General features: G+C 32.3%; 1 protein-coding gene and 1 pseudogene across 1 annotated transcript in view; one reads left to right on the forward strand and one right to left on the reverse strand.

Moving 5' to 3' along the window:
• LOC145943851 (intraflagellar transport protein 81 homolog) overlaps nucleotides 1-17,732 on the reverse strand; it is a 42,470-nt gene that overhangs the window by 4,688 nt on the left and 20,050 nt on the right. Inside the window, exon 9 of the mRNA XM_083051724.1 lies at nucleotides 14,256-14,397. Within this exon, the coding sequence (XP_082907850.1) occupies nucleotides 14,256-14,397 (142 nt within the window). The remainder of the gene's footprint in view (nucleotides 1-14,255; nucleotides 14,398-17,732) is intronic.
• LOC145943926 (uncharacterized) lies at nucleotides 8,153-9,322 on the forward strand (annotated as a pseudogene).

The following is a 17,732-nucleotide window of genomic DNA, read 5'->3' on the forward strand; positions in this document are numbered from 1 at the left end:
AACAAAGTTTATGTTCTTACAATTAGTTTTAAATCAGAAACAGATTTGGATTAGGTTATATTTTTCGGAAGTGGAGCCTCTCGCAGTGGAGAGTGAGAGAATTTTGCTTCGTCTTGCAAAGTACATATACGTGGTACACAGTAGATTCCGTCCCCCCCCTTCCGCCTCTACGGGGGGGCTCCACTTCCGAAAGATATAATCTAACTAACAATAAACCTAAATCTATATACATATACAGGGTGGTTCACGTAACGGTCGCCACGATTTTTGAGACATTTCCGCCAGTTTAAAAAAAAGTTTATACAGTGAAAATTAATCTGCTTTACGCAAGCTATAACATGCAATAAAAAAATTTTCTTTTAATTTTTTTTTTATAAACAAATCAATGTCACCTTGTATTTTTTAAATGGAACCAACATATTTTTTTATATAAATCAATTCCTCACAATATTCTGCATAAAAAATTATAAGGGTAGGATGGTCAAAAAGTGAATAGTTTACGAGTATATTTTACCTAATAAAGTATATTTTATACTTTATTAATTTCACATAATCTCTTATAAGGATGGTTCTCGTAACAATCGCCACGATTTTTAGGGCACTTACAATAATCTGACAAAAAATGTCATAAATAAAAAATTTATCAGTTTGTAACCGTCAACAAATTGCAATAATAAAAATTTGCCGAAAACACTTTTCTTTTTATAAAAAAGCAAGGTTGGCTTGATTTTTTAAAATGGAACTATTGTCTGTTTTTTAATAGTAATGTAGAGGACAGCAAAATAAATTCAATGAGTACATACAAACACGATATTATTTTATGTTACACATTTCAATTCAAAATTAACCATTTTAAAACCATTTGTTGACGGTTACAAACTGATAAATTTTTGATTCTTGACATTTTTTGTCAGATTATTTGACTTCAAGGGGGACATAAAATGGTGTCATTGATTTAACTTTGGATAGTCGTTTGAAGATCACATGAAGATCACCTTCAATTTCTTAAATGGAATCTGCTATTTTTCATTGCATATTCTTGTAGCTTATCTCGAGAGCTTTTTAAAACACTATAATAAAATGTTTTTCCGTTAAGTATTTTTCAAGTTATGAGGATTGAAATTAAGAATCTTTTGACATAAAATGTAAAATATCTTGTAAAATATTCAGTTTTCGGTAATCTTACCTTAATACTTTTATGCACGGAATAATAAGAGCAATCAAGTGGTGTAAAGAAAACACATAAAAAAATTTATGTAATTTGCAACATGCAGCTGCGTACTTTTTCTTAAAAGCAATGACACCATATTATGTCCCCCTCGAGATCAAAAAACTCTTGCATAAAACATTTTTTTCTACGATCGCTTCCTGCAAAGTTACGAAGGGTGATAGATTAAAATTGGACACCCTATATACCGGGTGTTCAAAATAAAGCGTTACAAATTTTTATCTCCAAAAATATTGTTTTTAAAAAAAAATGTTTCAAATAAAAGTTGCAGTATTTCAAGGGGGAGATAAGTTGATGTTACAATTTGCAACATGCAGTTACATATTTTTTCTTAAAAACAAGTATGTATTTTCTTTATATCAATTGATTTGTCTAATTATTCTACATATACATTAAAGTATTAAGGTAAGATAATCGAAAACTAAATAATTTATGAGATATTTTGTATATTTTATATCAAAATATGTCAGATATTAAGATGTAAATATCTCGTGAACCGTTCGATTTTTGACTATCTTACCCTTATAATTTTTTATGCAGAATGTTACAAGGAATTTATTTACATAAAATATTTAGGGTAATTCCATTTTAAAAAATCAAGTTGACTTTAAAATAACCTTGAAAACCGTCTTCTACAAACATTTCTATAACATCAACTTATCTCTCCCTTGAAATACTGCAACTTTTATTTAAAACATTTTTTTCTAAAAACTATTTTTGGAGATAAAAATTTGTAACGTTTTATTTTGAACACCCGGTATATGTATACAGGGTGTCCCGGGAGGAAAGGTCACTACTCTAAGAGATGATAGTATCGGTCATTTTAAGCAAAACAGTTCATATAAATGAGTGTCCTATTCCGAACGATTTCCGAGATAGAGCTATTAAATGTACAGTAGCAAAATTACTGATAAGAAAGAGATACTACGTACTGTTTCTAATTTATTGTTCAAATGACACATTTTTTACACCTATGTAAACTTGGCAATCTACTTTTAATAAATAAAGTTTTTAATACATAAAAAAATTATATTTTTACAGTTTATAATAAATTTTCAAAAATTCTACCGCCAACATTTTTAATAACACTTCTACGACAGTTGTGTTCTAAAATTAATTGCCAGTACTGGAAATCTATAGTATACGTAACGTGAACTATAGATTTCCAGTACTGGCAGTGAATTTTGCAACGCAGCTAATATCACAATCAACAATCAACTGACTTCAGGCGTAATAATATTGCGCACAACTTATCTCGGAAATCGTTCGGCATAGGACATTCGTTTATATGAACTTTTTTGCTTAAAATAACCGATACTATCATCTCCTAGAGTAGTGAGCTTTCCTCCCGGGACACCCTGTATATATACAGGGTGTAACTAAACAAACGTATACGAAGCACACCATCAGGTGCAGGACAACAAACTAACTCGAAAAGTCCTAAGTCATTTTTTTATCTGAGCTTTATTTTTTATGCTATAAATTGTTAAAGTTTGCCAAATACAAAAGTACAACATGTGAATTTTGCTGAATATTATTTAAATCAAATGAATTTGAGACCTAATTACGGAAGTCGGATTTTGTATACTAATGAATGTACATTTACGAGAAACGGAATGTTTAATACCCAAAATTATCATTACTGGAGCCATGGAAATCCATTTCTCACTAGGTCAAGTTCTTTTCAATACCGATATTCCGTAAATGTTTGGTGTGGATTGCTGGGAGATCAAATCATAAGTATTTTAAGATTATAAATTAATTGAAATTTAAATTAATTGAATTAAAACTATTTTTATTCAGTCCTTTTTAATCTTTTTTTTTTCAATGGAACTTATTTTTTAATAATAAGAATTACTATTAAGGCTCTTCCGTAATAAATACAAATATAAGTGATAGGGCCTTAAGAGCCGAACGCGTATTCCAACGAAATTTAATTTTTTCGCTGGAATTAAATTAATTGTGCATAGGGCACGAATTTTACTACTTGGTATACTGCCAAGTCTTGTATGGAATAATCTCATACTTGAGATTTTTATTCTATACATCCCCTCTAACCCCCCTAAACCCCCCTAAAGAATTAAATGCGAGAGAAAAATATAGATCCGAAAGTCGCTGAATCGGGAATCGAACCCGAGACCTTTCGCTTGCCGGGCGACTGCTCTTCCATCTGAGCTATTCAGATCCTTTCGATTCTATATTTTTCTCTGCTTTTTAAATAAATACTTTAACTAACGCCTTTTCGGCCGGCGTAAATAAACAATAAGAATTACTATTAAGGCTCTTCCGTAATAAATACAAATATAAGTGATAGGGCCTTAAGAGCCGAACGCGGATGTTGATGCGTATTCCAACGAAATTTAATTTTTTCGCTGGAATTAAATTAATTGTGCATAGGGCACGAATTTTACTACTTGGTATACTGCCAAGTCTTGTATGGAATAATCTCATACTTGAAATTTTTATTCTATACATCCCCTCTAACCCCCCTAAACCCCCCTAAAGAATTAAATGCGAGAGAAAAATATAGATCCGAAAGTCGCTGAATCGGGAATCGAACCCGAGACCTTTCGCTTGCCGGGCGACTGCTCTTCCATCTGAGCTATTCAGATCCTTTCGATTCTATATTTTCTCTCGGGTTCGATTCCCGATTCAGCGACTTTCGGATCTATATTTTTCTCTCGCATTTAATTCTTTAGGGGGGTTTAGGGGGGTTAGAGGGGATGTATAGAATAAAAATCTCAAGTATGAGATTATTCCATACAAGACTTGGCAGTATACCAAGTAGTAAAATTCGTGCCCTATGCACAATTAATTTAATTCCAGCGAAAAAATTAAATTTCGTTGGAATACGCATCAACATTCGCGTTCGGCTCTTAAGGCCCTATCACTTATATTTGTATTTATTTTTTAATATTTCTCTTAAGGCCGGTTATTCAATAATAGTTTAAAATTAGATCTAAGTTGAAACTATGTGCACATGTGTTCTGCGCAAAGTTTAAACTTCGATCTAACAATAAGTTTAAACTATTATTGAAAAACTGGCCCTTAATGTCTCTCTCGATTTGACATATCTTTTTTATTTATAATCAATACAATAAACATTTTCTTTATAGAATTCTAATTTGTAATCGTTAATTATACTACTGTTTTGTTACTAATATTGTTCCTATTATTAATATAACTTTATTAATTGAGCTTAGATTGGACCTTTTATACTACCAGAACGTTTAAATGCTCAAGAATATCTCAATTTCTTGCGAAATGATCTGCCAGATTTATTAATTCCGGCAGAGAATAATTTGGAAGATGTAGCATTAAATAGACGAGCTATGATATTCATGCATGATGGCGCACCTGCCCATTCTGCACGTAAGAAATTTTTACTATAAAAATGTTTATTGCATACAGTTTAGAAGAATCTATCAAAATAGTTAGCTGATATATAAATTGCTATCTCAGATTCAATATTATAGTCTACCCTTAAAGGTTAATTTTTATATAGTGCTTTATCAACACTAAAAATTTTAATAACAGTATTTATTATTATACATACATGTGTATTGTGTATAATTTGTTTTCATAAAGAAAGTTTTATTAAATATGTTAAAAGTAAAAACATACACTTTGCACTTAGAAGTTAGCATTTAAGTCTAATTATCTATTGAATCACTTCTAGTATTAATATCAATGAATCTTATTCAAAGGTATCATCCGCCGTTATCTTAATGAAAATTTTCCACAAGGATGATTTGGAAAAGGTTCAATAACTCCGTGGCCTGCTCGATCTCCGGACTTCAACCCATGTGATTTTTATCTTTGGGGAGCGATTAAAGAAAAAGTGTTTTTAAATAACAACATCGAAACCGCAGACGAAATGGAAGAATTGGTATTCCACTCTGTTCAAAGAATTGAAAATCATCATATACAAAAAGCTACGCAAGACGTACAAAAAAGAGCAGAAATATGTATCGAAGTGGGAGGAACTCATTTCGAACAATTTCTTTAATTTTAGTTAAATAATTAATTTGTTAACACATAAGAATTATTTTTATTATGAAAATATTTATTTTTATTATAAATCGGTAATAGATAGGCTATTTGAGCCGTACGCGGATGTCGGTGCGTCGATTCCAACGAAAATTAATTTTTTCGTTGGAATTAACTAATTGTGCACGGGGCACATTTTGCTTGGTACACCGCCAAGACTTTAATACGGAACAATCTCAATTCGAGATTTTTAATTCCAAAGATCCCCTCTAAACCCCCTACAGAATTATAGGCGAGAAAAATATAGATCCGAAAGTCGCTGAATCGGGAATCGAACCCGAGACCTTTCGCTTGCCGGGCGACTGCTCTCACCATCTGAGCTATTTTTCTCTGCCTTGATAAATAACTATTTGTAAATAACACCTTTTTCAGCCGGCGTGAATTAAACACTAAGAATATAAAGGCTCGATATATATCAAATATAAATCGGTAATAGATAGGCTATTCGAGCCGTACGCGGATGTCGGTGCGTCGATTCCAACGAAAATTAATTTTTTCGTTGGAATTAACTAATTGTGCACGGGGCACACAGAGAAAGGTCTCGGGTTCGATTCCCGATTCAGCGACTTTCGGATCTATATTTTTCTCGCCTATAATTCTGTAGGGGGGTTAGAGGGGATCTTTGGAATTAAAAATCTCGAATTGAGATTGTTCCGTATTAAAGTCTTGGCGGTGTACCAAGCAAAATGTGTGCCCCGTGCACAATTAGTTAATTCCAACGAAAAAATTAATTTTCGTTGAAATCGACGCACCGACATCCGCGTACGGCTCGAATAGCCTATCTATTACCGATTTATATTTGATATATATCGAGCCTTTATATTCTTAGTGTTTATTTTTATTATAAATTTATTTTTTATTATTAATTTATATTTATTTTTAAATCTTTATTTTTATTTTATTATTATATTTATATTATTATTTACATTTTATTTTATTATTATAAATGTGTTTAATTTTATTATAATTTATATTATTATTTATTTTTATTTTATTATTATAAAAATGTTTATAATTATTATTTTATTGCGAGTTTAATATAATCTATCGAAATTGTGAAGATCGCTATCTCAGTTTCAATACTGTATTCTACTCTCAGGGCTTAATTTTTATATCATGTTCACACATCAAGACTAAAAATTTTAATAAAAGTAGCCATTACTACATACATATGTATTATAATGTTTTCATACATCAAGAAAGTTTTTTTTGTTAAATATGTTAAAAATAAAAACATACTTTGCGCTTACAATAAATTTAATATTTAAGTCCAATTATCGGAACCACTTTACACATATTAATTTCAATTAATCTTATTCAAAAGTATCATCCGCCATTACTTCGATAAAAATTTTCCTCAAGGATGGGAAGGATTCAGTACTAGTCCGTGGCCTGCTCGATCTCCGGACTACAACTCGTGACCTTTCTCTTCAAAGAAAAAATATTTCTAAACACAAATATGGAGACAGCTAACGAGATGGAAAAATTAAATATTCCACACTGCCGAGAGTATCGAGAATAATCAAATTTTAAGAGCTACGCAAAACGTACAAAAAAGAGCAGAGACATGCTACATTCGCTTCGCCCCACTTTGTCTCGCTACTCTCCGATCCCGCGCTCCCCACCCAGTAGGCGGCGCCTACGCTGCCTTCCGTTGTAGCCACGCGCTGATTGGCAAACTTTAACAATTTATAGCATAAAAAATAAAGCTCAGATAAAAAAATGGCTCAGGACTTTTCGATTTAGTTTGTTGTCCTGCACCTGATGGTGTGCTTCGTATACGTTTGTTTAGTATATATATATATATATATATATATATATATATATATATATATACTATATATACCGGGTGTCCCATTTTAAAGGACCCACTCAAATATCTCAGAAACACTGCGTTAAATCGAAAAATGTTTCCTACAAAAGTTGTAGGGTTTCGAGGGGGACATAACATAGTAATATTTATATGACCTTGGGCGTCTCCAAGGTCAAGTGAAGGTGAATTTTTTTAATGGAAACCCATATTTTTTTTATAACATCTTTTTCTACTAATTAATTTGAACAACTTTTATCTGAAGCATTTTTTTATTTTCCTAATATTTTTTAAGATATTCAAGAAAAACTTAGTAACTCTTTCAACATGTTTTTCTATGTAAAAATTCCGTCTTTTTTATTTAGAGATTTATTAATAAAATTTTTTTTTCTGAATCTTTTCCTTCTGTCATTTGACTTTCAATCATAGGATTTCGAGGGGGACATCCGATGGTGACCTTGACTTTGACCTTGGTCAAATTTAAAGGTCATTTAAAGGTTAACTTTAAAATCTTAAATGAAAACCCCCATTTTTTATTTGACATTCTTGTAGCTGACATCGAGAGCTTTCCAAAACACTATAATTAAATGTTTTTTCATCAAGTACTTTTCGAGTTATAAGGCTTGAAAGTTACAGTACCACCGGCATTAGCATTACCCAAGATGATCGACCGACCAAAGGCTAAAACCTCTTGAACATTGTTCAAGATCATAATCTTGATAACATTTGTTAAGATCAAGGCCATTGGAAGTTGTTTTTCTTATTTCCATTTTGACGTAAAAATGCCGAATGGTGAGATATTTTTCAGAAGTTAGTTATCAATCTGCCTCATCCAAGGAGGATTAACTGGAGCTCAATAGCAATTGACATATTGACTCTTAGACAACTTCTTCAGCATTCGCATGAAAGACGTCACGTGTCCTGAACCAATAATCCTATTCAAGTAGCCTGTTGCAGATACGGAATCTCATCTTAAGTAACTTATCTCTCACTTGTTCCCAATCTCGAGACATTTTCAGACATTCCTGGATTTTTTCGATCGTAAAATCGGAATTTGGAAAAAAATGCCTGATTACTCGCCTAACGAGATTGTCGATATTCTTCTAATCTTAGGAGAATGTCGGCGCAATTACAGAAGAGCAGTAGCATTGTATCGTAGACGATTCCCTCGACGCCAACACCCGGATCATTCTAGGATACGCAAAATTGAAATTAGGATTCGGAGAGGAAATCTTCGTCGTCAACGAAGAAGATATGACAACAATGATCATGTAATGAATCCTTACTTTATAGCAGTTGTGGCGATGGTGCATTTTAACCCACGTGTAAGTTTGCGTGAAATTCAACGTACGCTGAGCATTCCGAAATCGACTGCTGGTAGACATCTAAAAAAGCCGTGAGATATCATCCTTACTACATAACTCTTAACCAAGCTTTAATTGAGCAGGGATCGGCTATTGTTTTGTCAGTGGGCATCACAAAAAATTCGAAACGACAACGAATTTTTTAATTACGTACTTTTCAGTGATGAAGCTACTTTTCACAATACTGGGATAATGAATAGACATAATTGTCACTATTGGAGTTCAGTTAATCCTCATTGGATGGGGCAGATTGATAACTAGCATCGTTGGAGCCTAACTGTCTGGTGTGGAATTGTTAATGGCTATTTAATTGGTCCTTATTTTTTTGATGCCATGGTTAATGGTGCAAATTATTTACAGTTGCTGAGAGACGATCTTCCGGGTTTACTTGAAGATGTTGACCTCGATACAAGGAGGAGAATGTGATTGCAACAAGATGGCGCAGGTCCTCATTATGCCAATACGGTCAAAGCTTTCCTCAATAATACCTTTCGTAATCGATGGATTGGCAGAGGCGGTCCAGTAAGATGGCCAGCAAGATCGCCCGATCTAACATCGCTTGATTTTTATTTGTGGGGCTACCTCAAAGATGTAGTTTACCGGAATGCACCGACCACAAGAGATGGCATGAAGGAAAGAATCCGAGCTGCATGTAATATTCCACGTAATGTACTCTTGCGTACTGTTAGACATTTTGAACGCCGTATTCAGTACTGCCAACAAGTCAACGGTGCGACCTTCGAACATTTAATTAATTGAATTATTACTATGGATCAACCACCGATCTTGCCTTCATTGGCTGGATCAACCACCGATCTTGCCTTCATTGGCTGGATCAACCACTGATCTTGCCTTCATTGGCTGGATCGTTCTCCGAACACAAAAGAGGTGTAAATCCGACCGGGCAACCTCCGCGTGGTACACTTTGGGTAATGCTAATGCCGGCGGTACTGTAACTTTCAAGCCTTATAACTCGAAAAGTACTTAATGAAAAAACATTTAATCATATTGTCTACGACCGTTCGACTGTAATAACACTTGCTCATACAAAATAACGGATACAAAAAATAATCGATAAAATTCTTATCAATGTGACATACAATTTTAAGTTTGACTATCATGAAGTTCGACTTGACATATGGTCATTACACTATTATAACAAAGATGCCACACAACCGGACTTTCCGAACATGACAACGGTCCTCATTAAATCAATGCGTTAACACCAGCGTTCTTACTGCTAAGTAATGATTTTCGTATGAAACACACACGCGTCATATATATTAAATTCAATGTTTGCGGCTGAAGAGACGCAAGTAAGCGTCGAAACGTTCCCTGTAAAATAATTGTTAATCTCACATCAATAAAATTAAAACTTTGTCTTATGTTATTCGCTCGTTAAAGGCCTTCAATCCAATCATGTTTTACATTTCGAGCTAAACCTTTCATAATTTTTTATTATATATTCTATTTTATTTAATTATAGTGTTTTGGAAAGCTCTCGATGTCAGCTACAAGAATGTCAAATAAAAAATGGGGGTTTCCATTTAAGATTTTAAAGTTAACCTTCAAATGACCTTCAAATTTGACCTCTAGGTCAAAGTCAAGGTCACCATTGGATGTCCCCCTCGAAATTCTACGATTAAAAGTCAAATGACAAAAGGAAAAGATTAAGAAAAAAAAATTTTATTAATAAATCTCTAAATAAAAAAGACGGAATTTTTACATAGAAAAACATGTTGAAAGAATTACCAAGTTTTTCTTGAATATCTTAAAAACTATTAGGAAAATAAAAAAATGCTTCAGATAAAAGTTGTTCAAATTAATTAGTAGAAAAAGATATTATAATAAAAAATATGGGTTTCCATTTCAAAAATTCATTCTCACCTTCACTTGACCTTGGAGACGCCGCCCAAGGTCATATAAATATTACTATGTTATGTCCCCCTCGAAACCCTACAACTTTTGTAGGTAACATTTTTCGATTTAACGCAGTGTTTCTGAGGTATTTGAGTGGGTCCTTTAAAATAGGACATACAGGGTGTTCTAAAAAGGTGCGGCCAAACTTTAAGAAGATATTCCTCACACCTAAAGGATGAAAAAATGTTATATGAACATAATTGCGGAAACGTTTATTTTAGGAGTTAGAGCTTCTTTACGGAATATGCGACGTTACGGCTAATGAGATAGTGACCTTATCTGCCAGGTAAAAATCAGAAAATATTGATTTAATGTTATTAAGGGATCATTTTTAACGTTATTAAAGGTCAATATTTGTTATTCAAAGTCAATATTTGTTGTTCTGCCAACTTCAAGGGATGCGCATCTCTTGAAGTTGGCAGAACATTGTGATCACATTTTAGTTCAGTTCTGTACTGTAGATCATCCGTGAAACAACCCATACAGCATCAAAACCAAAACATGTCTAAAATCGAGACATAAGAACATCTTTAAGACGTCTTCGATACGTCTTTAAGACATTTTATGACATATAATGTCTAAAAGATATCTTAAAAACATCTTAAGTCCCGATTTTAGACATGTTTTGGTTTTGATGGTGTATGGGAAGGTTTATTGTAATTGTACAAAATCACATGGTTATGAACACAAATGCGAAACTTGAAAACATGCATTTCATTTATGGCTTGGCAGATGGTAATGGCCAAAACGCACAGCGTTTATACCAGCGTGTATTCAGGCAAATGATGCACATTTTCAATATTTGTTGTAACCGTACTCAAGGTCACTTTAAAAAAAATGTAAATATACCTACTGATTAAACGATTGTCGTCCACAATAATTAATCCTAAATTGTTTCTTGTAAGTAACACAGTCAACAGTATTTTCAACATAACTCCTGAAATAAGCGTTTCCGCACTCATGTTTATATAACATTTTTTCATCCTTTAGGTGTGAGGAATATCTCCCTAAAGTTTGGCCGCCTTTTTAGAACACCCTGTATATATGTATATATATATATATATATATACAGGGTGTCCCGGGAGGAAAGGTCACTACTCTAGGTATATATACATACAGGGTGTCCCATTTTAATCTCCCCAGGCAAACATCTCGAAAAATATGGAAGATACGGAAAAATGTTTCAGACAAAAGTTGTAGGACTTGAAGGGGGACAGATGATGAAAATATGGACTTGACCTTGAGTGACATATTGAAGGTCAGGTCAAGGTCATCGATGTTTTCTTAAATGAAACTTCCTATTTTTTATTGCATATTCTTGTAGCCCTTGTCGAGACGTTTTCAAAACACTACTTATTGATGTCTCTTACGCAAGCCGTTCCCAAGATATGAAGCTTTAAAATTGACATACCGCCGGCATTTGCATTACCCGATGTACACCGCGGGGAGGTTGTTTAGTCGAATTTGTATATCAAGTGGCTCTAAAAAGGGCAGACTGTGTGTGTGTGTTCGTGTGTGTGTGTGTGTGTGTGTGTGTGTGTTCGTGTGTGTGTGTGTGTGTGTGTGTGTTCGTGTGTGTGTGTGTGTTCGTGTGTGTGTGTGTGTGTGTGTGTGTGTGTGTGTGTGTGTGTGTGTGTGTGTGTGTGTGTGTGTGTGTGTGTGTGTGTGCGTGCGCGCGCGCGCGCGCGCGTGCGTGCTCCTTTAGTAAAACTTTTATCTCTCTTTCTCTACCATTTTCTTATCCTTTCCCTTACATTAAAATAATCAGAAGAAAAATAATTAGAGAAAAGTTTTACTAAAGAAGCACACACACACACACATACATACACAAAGTCTGTCCTTTTTAGGGCCACTTAATGTACAAATTTGACTGAACAACCTCCCCGCGGTGTACATCGGGTAATGCAAATGTCGGCGGTATGTCAATTTTAAAGCTTCATATCTTGGGAACGGCTTGCGTAAGAGACATCAATAGGTAGTGTTTTGAAAACGTCTCGACAAGGGCTACAAGAATATGCAATAAAAAATAGGAAGTTTCATTTAAGAAAACATCGATGACCTTGACCTGACCTTCAATATGTCACTCAAGGTCAAGTCCATATTTTCATCATCTGTCCCCCTTCAAGTCCTACAACTTTTGTCTGAAACATTTTTCCGTATCTTCCATATTTTTCGAGATGTTTGCCTGAGGAGATTAAAATGGGACACCCTGTATGTATATACAATATATTTCTGATTTAAAATTAAAATAGGTTTGGGAATAACACACTGTTTACTTCTCAAATGTACCATAAGATATGTCAGAAATATAATATCTATTTATGAAAACTTTTGTTAATAACTTTTTAATAAACAATGAACGGCTAAAACCTTTTGATTGTTACTCTTTGATTGTTACTTTTTGATTGTTACTAGAATAGAGTGACCTTGACAATATATGTAAAGGTCAAGGTTATCAGAGAGGCCTTCTCTAAACAGTAGTTTTATCATACCATTTTATATGAAGAATAAAAATATTACTCCAATAAAATCTACATAACATAAAAGTAATTGTAAGATAAAAGTGAGAGAAAAAACTTTATATTACTAATATAAGTTAAGAAAAGAAATTATAAAACTGAAAGTATAATAAAAAGCATAAATAATAATTAAAAAATTTTAAATTAATATAGTATAATAATAATAAGTATTATTATAGTATAATAATACTTATTATTATTATATATAAGTATATTAATATAGTATAATAATAATAAGTATTATTAAATATTTACTAACTCACAATAAACTTATAATGAAATAATTACTGATAGAACAAAATTTATTTCTGTACTGCATTGTTGTATTTCCCGTATTACTGATTTGTCGCAATGTACTGAATGGTTTTATATTAATATTTATATAATAATGTACTTTACAAGCAAAATTATACTATATCTCTTTATATTTCTGCATTTTAGTTAGATAGTTTAGTTTGTAATAATTAAATAATTAGTAGTTAGATAGTTTTTTATATTTTAGTTAAATAGTTTTTGATACATCACCAAACAGTCCGCCTAGTTTTCTTTTTATTATTTCAACAAACATATTACTATAACTATATGCAAATTTTTTTTAAATAAAAATATTAAATTTTTATTCTATTATTTTACGAATAATTACGAAGAAAAATTTGTCATTAAGTAGAGAGCGGATTAGATTAGTACACGGAATGGCGTATGTATAGGAAATGTTTGTACTTAATTTCTTTAAAATGTCTTTTCCGAAAAATAAATTTTACAAAAATAAATTGCACGATTGAATTTGTCATGAAATTCTTTTTAATTTGTTTATAGACAAATTAAAAAATTTTTAAAACAAGGAGGATGGTATGTTAAACAATTCAATTTTTTCGAAAAATCTGGATAAATTATAAAATACGGTTCTAAATATAAAACTTTTGCTTAAAAAAGTTTATCTCATTCTGAGCCTTTACTTGTTATTATAATGAAGGATAGGATCTATCTTATATAAAAAATAAGAAAATTATAAAAATATATATCTTATATAGTATAAAAAATTTAATAAACAATAGTTATACATTATAATAAATCGGAAAGACTATACAAATACAAACTCAGATAGGAAATGTGAACTAATAAGAAAAATATTTAAAACTAATTTGTTTTGCCTAATATCTGCCTCTCATTCTCTGATTTTTATTAAACCATTTCTTACCTAGCATATCAGAGCCTTTTCGATTTATTATAATATATAAATATCTATATTTAGCAATTCTTTTTAATAGTTTCTCTTAATATCGCAAAATGCTCTCATCGATAATATAATAACTTGCTTAAAATTGGATTATAAACATTCTCTAAATTTGCAAAGGGTTTTTTACCTTTTATGACTGGAGCAAGATTAGTACGCAAAGTCAATATTGAATGAGATAATTGACTATTTGTTGCTAATGCATTCTCTAATATATAACTTTCTGGAATCACCACTTTAGATACAATGTCCGTTGGATAAGAATTAGTAATCTGAAATCATAATACAAAACACACACACGCATATGTATATCATATGTCCCATTTTAAAAAATATGCTCAAATATATAAAAAACGACGCGTTTTAGAATAAAATGTTTCAACTAAAAGTTGTTTGGCTTTGAGGGGGACATAAGATAGTGGCAACTATTTGACCTTGGATAGTCGTTTGAAGGTCACGTGAAGATCACCTTTAATTTCTTAAATGGAAACCTCTATTTGTTATTGTATATTCTTGTAGCTTACCTCGAGAACTTTCCAAAACCCTATATATGAGTTATTTTTTATTAAGTACTTTCCGAGTTATGAAACTTGAAGTTTACAGTATTTTTACATAAAATATAAAATATCTTGTGAAACATTCAGTTTTCGGTAATCTTACCTTAATACTTTTATGCACAGAATAATAAGACCAATCAACTAGTGTAAAGAAAACACAAATGATTTTTAAAAAATATGTTGCAAATTACATACTTTTTTTTTAAAGCAACTATGTGTTTTCTTTACACTAGTTGATTGGTCTTATTATTCTGTGCATAAAAGTATTAAGGTAAGATTACCGAAAACTGAATGTTTCACAAGATATTTTATATTTTATGTCAAAATACTGTAAACTTCAAGTCTCATAACTCAAAAAGTACTTAATAAAAAATAACTCATATATAGGGTTTTGGAAAGCTCTCGAGGTAAGCTACAAGAATATACAATAAAAAATAGGGGTTTCCATTTAAGAAATTGAAGGTGATCTTCATGTGACCTTCAAACGACTATCCAAGGTCAAATTGTTGCCACTATCTTATGTCCCCCTCAAAGCCAAACAACTTTTAGTTGAAACATTTTTTTCTAAAACGAGCCGTTTTTTATATATTTGAACATATTTTTTCAAATGGGACACCCGGTATATGTATGTACATACAGGATGTTTACAAAATACTTGGACAAACTTCTAGGGCGTATTCCTCACGTCAAATAAAAGAAAAAGTTTATATATCCATAATCAATCCACATGGCCGCGGCGAAGACCCAGGAGCCTTAAAGCGACGTGTTATAGTAAAATAGTCCAGTCGGCACATTGTTAAAAATGGCCCAATTATCGAATAATTAGAACAAAGCTGAAATAAATTTTAATCGCTTTGTTTGGGTGTCAGTAATGACATACTGAGTTTTCGACCTCCCCCGTGATGAGCTTCAGCCACCATCTTGGAAGAAAGGGGTGAAAAATCGGTTTTTCGCGAATATTTCAGTTAAACTTAGGTTAAACTTAGGTTAAAAATAGTTCTACACAATATTGTAGGAAATTAAATTCTCTACCGAAAAGGTTAGGTTCTATAGGTTTTTTTCATGCGACAAATAGTTTTGACGCTAAAGCTGGGAGAAGTTGGGTACTTTTTGCAACAAACGATTTTAGCGACTTTATTTTGCCGTATCTCACTTTTCAGAGGCTGTAGTGTGCTTTTGAATCTGAATAGTGTGCGTTTTCACACCATCTTTACTTGTCTCTGTTACTCAAATCTTGTTCTTTTTGAAATGGAGGGTTGACAAATGTCACCTTTCACATCATCTTCATTTTCTATGATATTAACATTGTGATCTGCGTTATCAAATACGAATTGAGAAAAAGTTGCATTACCGATAATTGCAGTTGTATCAATGATGATGCCACCAATAATTTATCTTTGTCGTATGTGGCGCAAAATCCCAAACCCAATAGAATATTCAAGAGGTCTTTAGAACCAAATTTTTTAGAAACGAAAACGCCCCAAAATCAATTTGTAAAGGTGATAAAAATGATTTCGGCTTACATGCTGTTATAATTGCATATGCAATCAAAATATTCTTCGTGTTCCACTTCTCTTGACTTTCGCGTTTGTTCCTCATGATTGAATTTAAAAGAAATTATAGAGTACTTGCTTTCCACGTTTTTTAAAAAGACATGATTAGAAGGGTAATTATTTGGTTCGTACATATGAGATTTAATTTATTTAATTTAATTTATTTTGAATTTAATTTATTTCATTTCTTCGTTTCTCGAGGTACATCGTGGTGATGCCAGTTTTTGTTAACTAAAATTTTAAAAAGATATAAAGCGTCATCCATACAAATAATACACTTAAAAAAAAGTTGCAAGAAAAGTATGGTGATAATATTATCCTTACTATAAAGCAAAACCGAGAATTTATTTTAAGCTTCCGTGACACAGACCGTAAAATTCGGACAAGTAACTAGGATAAAAAGCAAAATTCGAACATAAAAGAAGAGCGCCTAAGAATAGTGAAAGCAGCTGCGGATATTATAATAGAAGATATTAGATCTCTGGTGTATAAAACAAATAATTACCCTCCCAGTGATGCCTTTTTAAAGAACATCGAAAGCGACCAAGCACTCTACAACTTCTTTTAAATTCAATTATTATGAGGAACAAACGCGAAAGTCAAGAGAAGTAGAACACGAAGTATATTTTGATTGTACATGCAATTATAACAGCATATAAACCGAAATCTTTTTTATCACCTTTACAAATTGGTGCTGTTTTGGTGCATTTTTTATCACCTTTACAATTGGTGCAGTTTTGGTGCATTTTCGTTTCTCAAAGATTTTTAGTTCTAAAGACCTCTTGAATATTCTATCAGCTTTGGAATTTTCCGCCACATACGACAAAGTTAGGCTATTGGAGGCATTATCATCGCAACCATCGATAATGCAATACTTTTTCTCAATTCGTGTTTGATAACGCAGATCACAATGTTAATATCATAGAAAATGAAGATGATGTAGAAGGTGACATTTGTCAACCCTCCATTTCAAAAAGAACAAGATTTGAGTAATGGAGACATATAGATTAGGCCTACAGGGCATACTACATAAAAAAAACGCGCCAATAACTCTACCGCAAGGTGGTGTGGAAACGAGTTCAAAAGTACACTACAGCCTTTGAAAAGTGAGATACGGCGAAATAAAGTCGCTAAAATCGTTTGTTGCAAAAAGTACCCAACTTCTCCCGGCTCTAGCGTCAAAACTATTTGTCGTATGAAAAAAACCTATATAATCTTTTTTATAGAGAATTTAATTTCCTACAATATTGTATAGAACTATTTTTAACCTAAGTTTAACGGAAACTGAAATATTCGCGAAAACCAGATTTTTTACCCCTTCTTCCAAGATGGCGGCTGAAACTCATCACGGTGGAGGTCAAAAACTTAGTATGTTACTGACACCCAAACAAAGCGATTAAAATTTATTCCAGCTTTATCCTAATTATTCGATAATTGAATGTACTTGCCTACTGGATTAAAAGTAGTAAAACAAAGTTTATGTTAATGTTATTATTA

Source organism: Prenolepis imparis, unplaced genomic scaffold (genome assembly GCF_030444845.1).
Source record: "Prenolepis imparis isolate NDT839.2.m4 unplaced genomic scaffold, iyPreImpa1.0 SCAF_12, whole genome shotgun sequence".
Classification (NCBI taxonomy): Eukaryota; Metazoa; Arthropoda; class Insecta; order Hymenoptera; family Formicidae; genus Prenolepis; species Prenolepis imparis.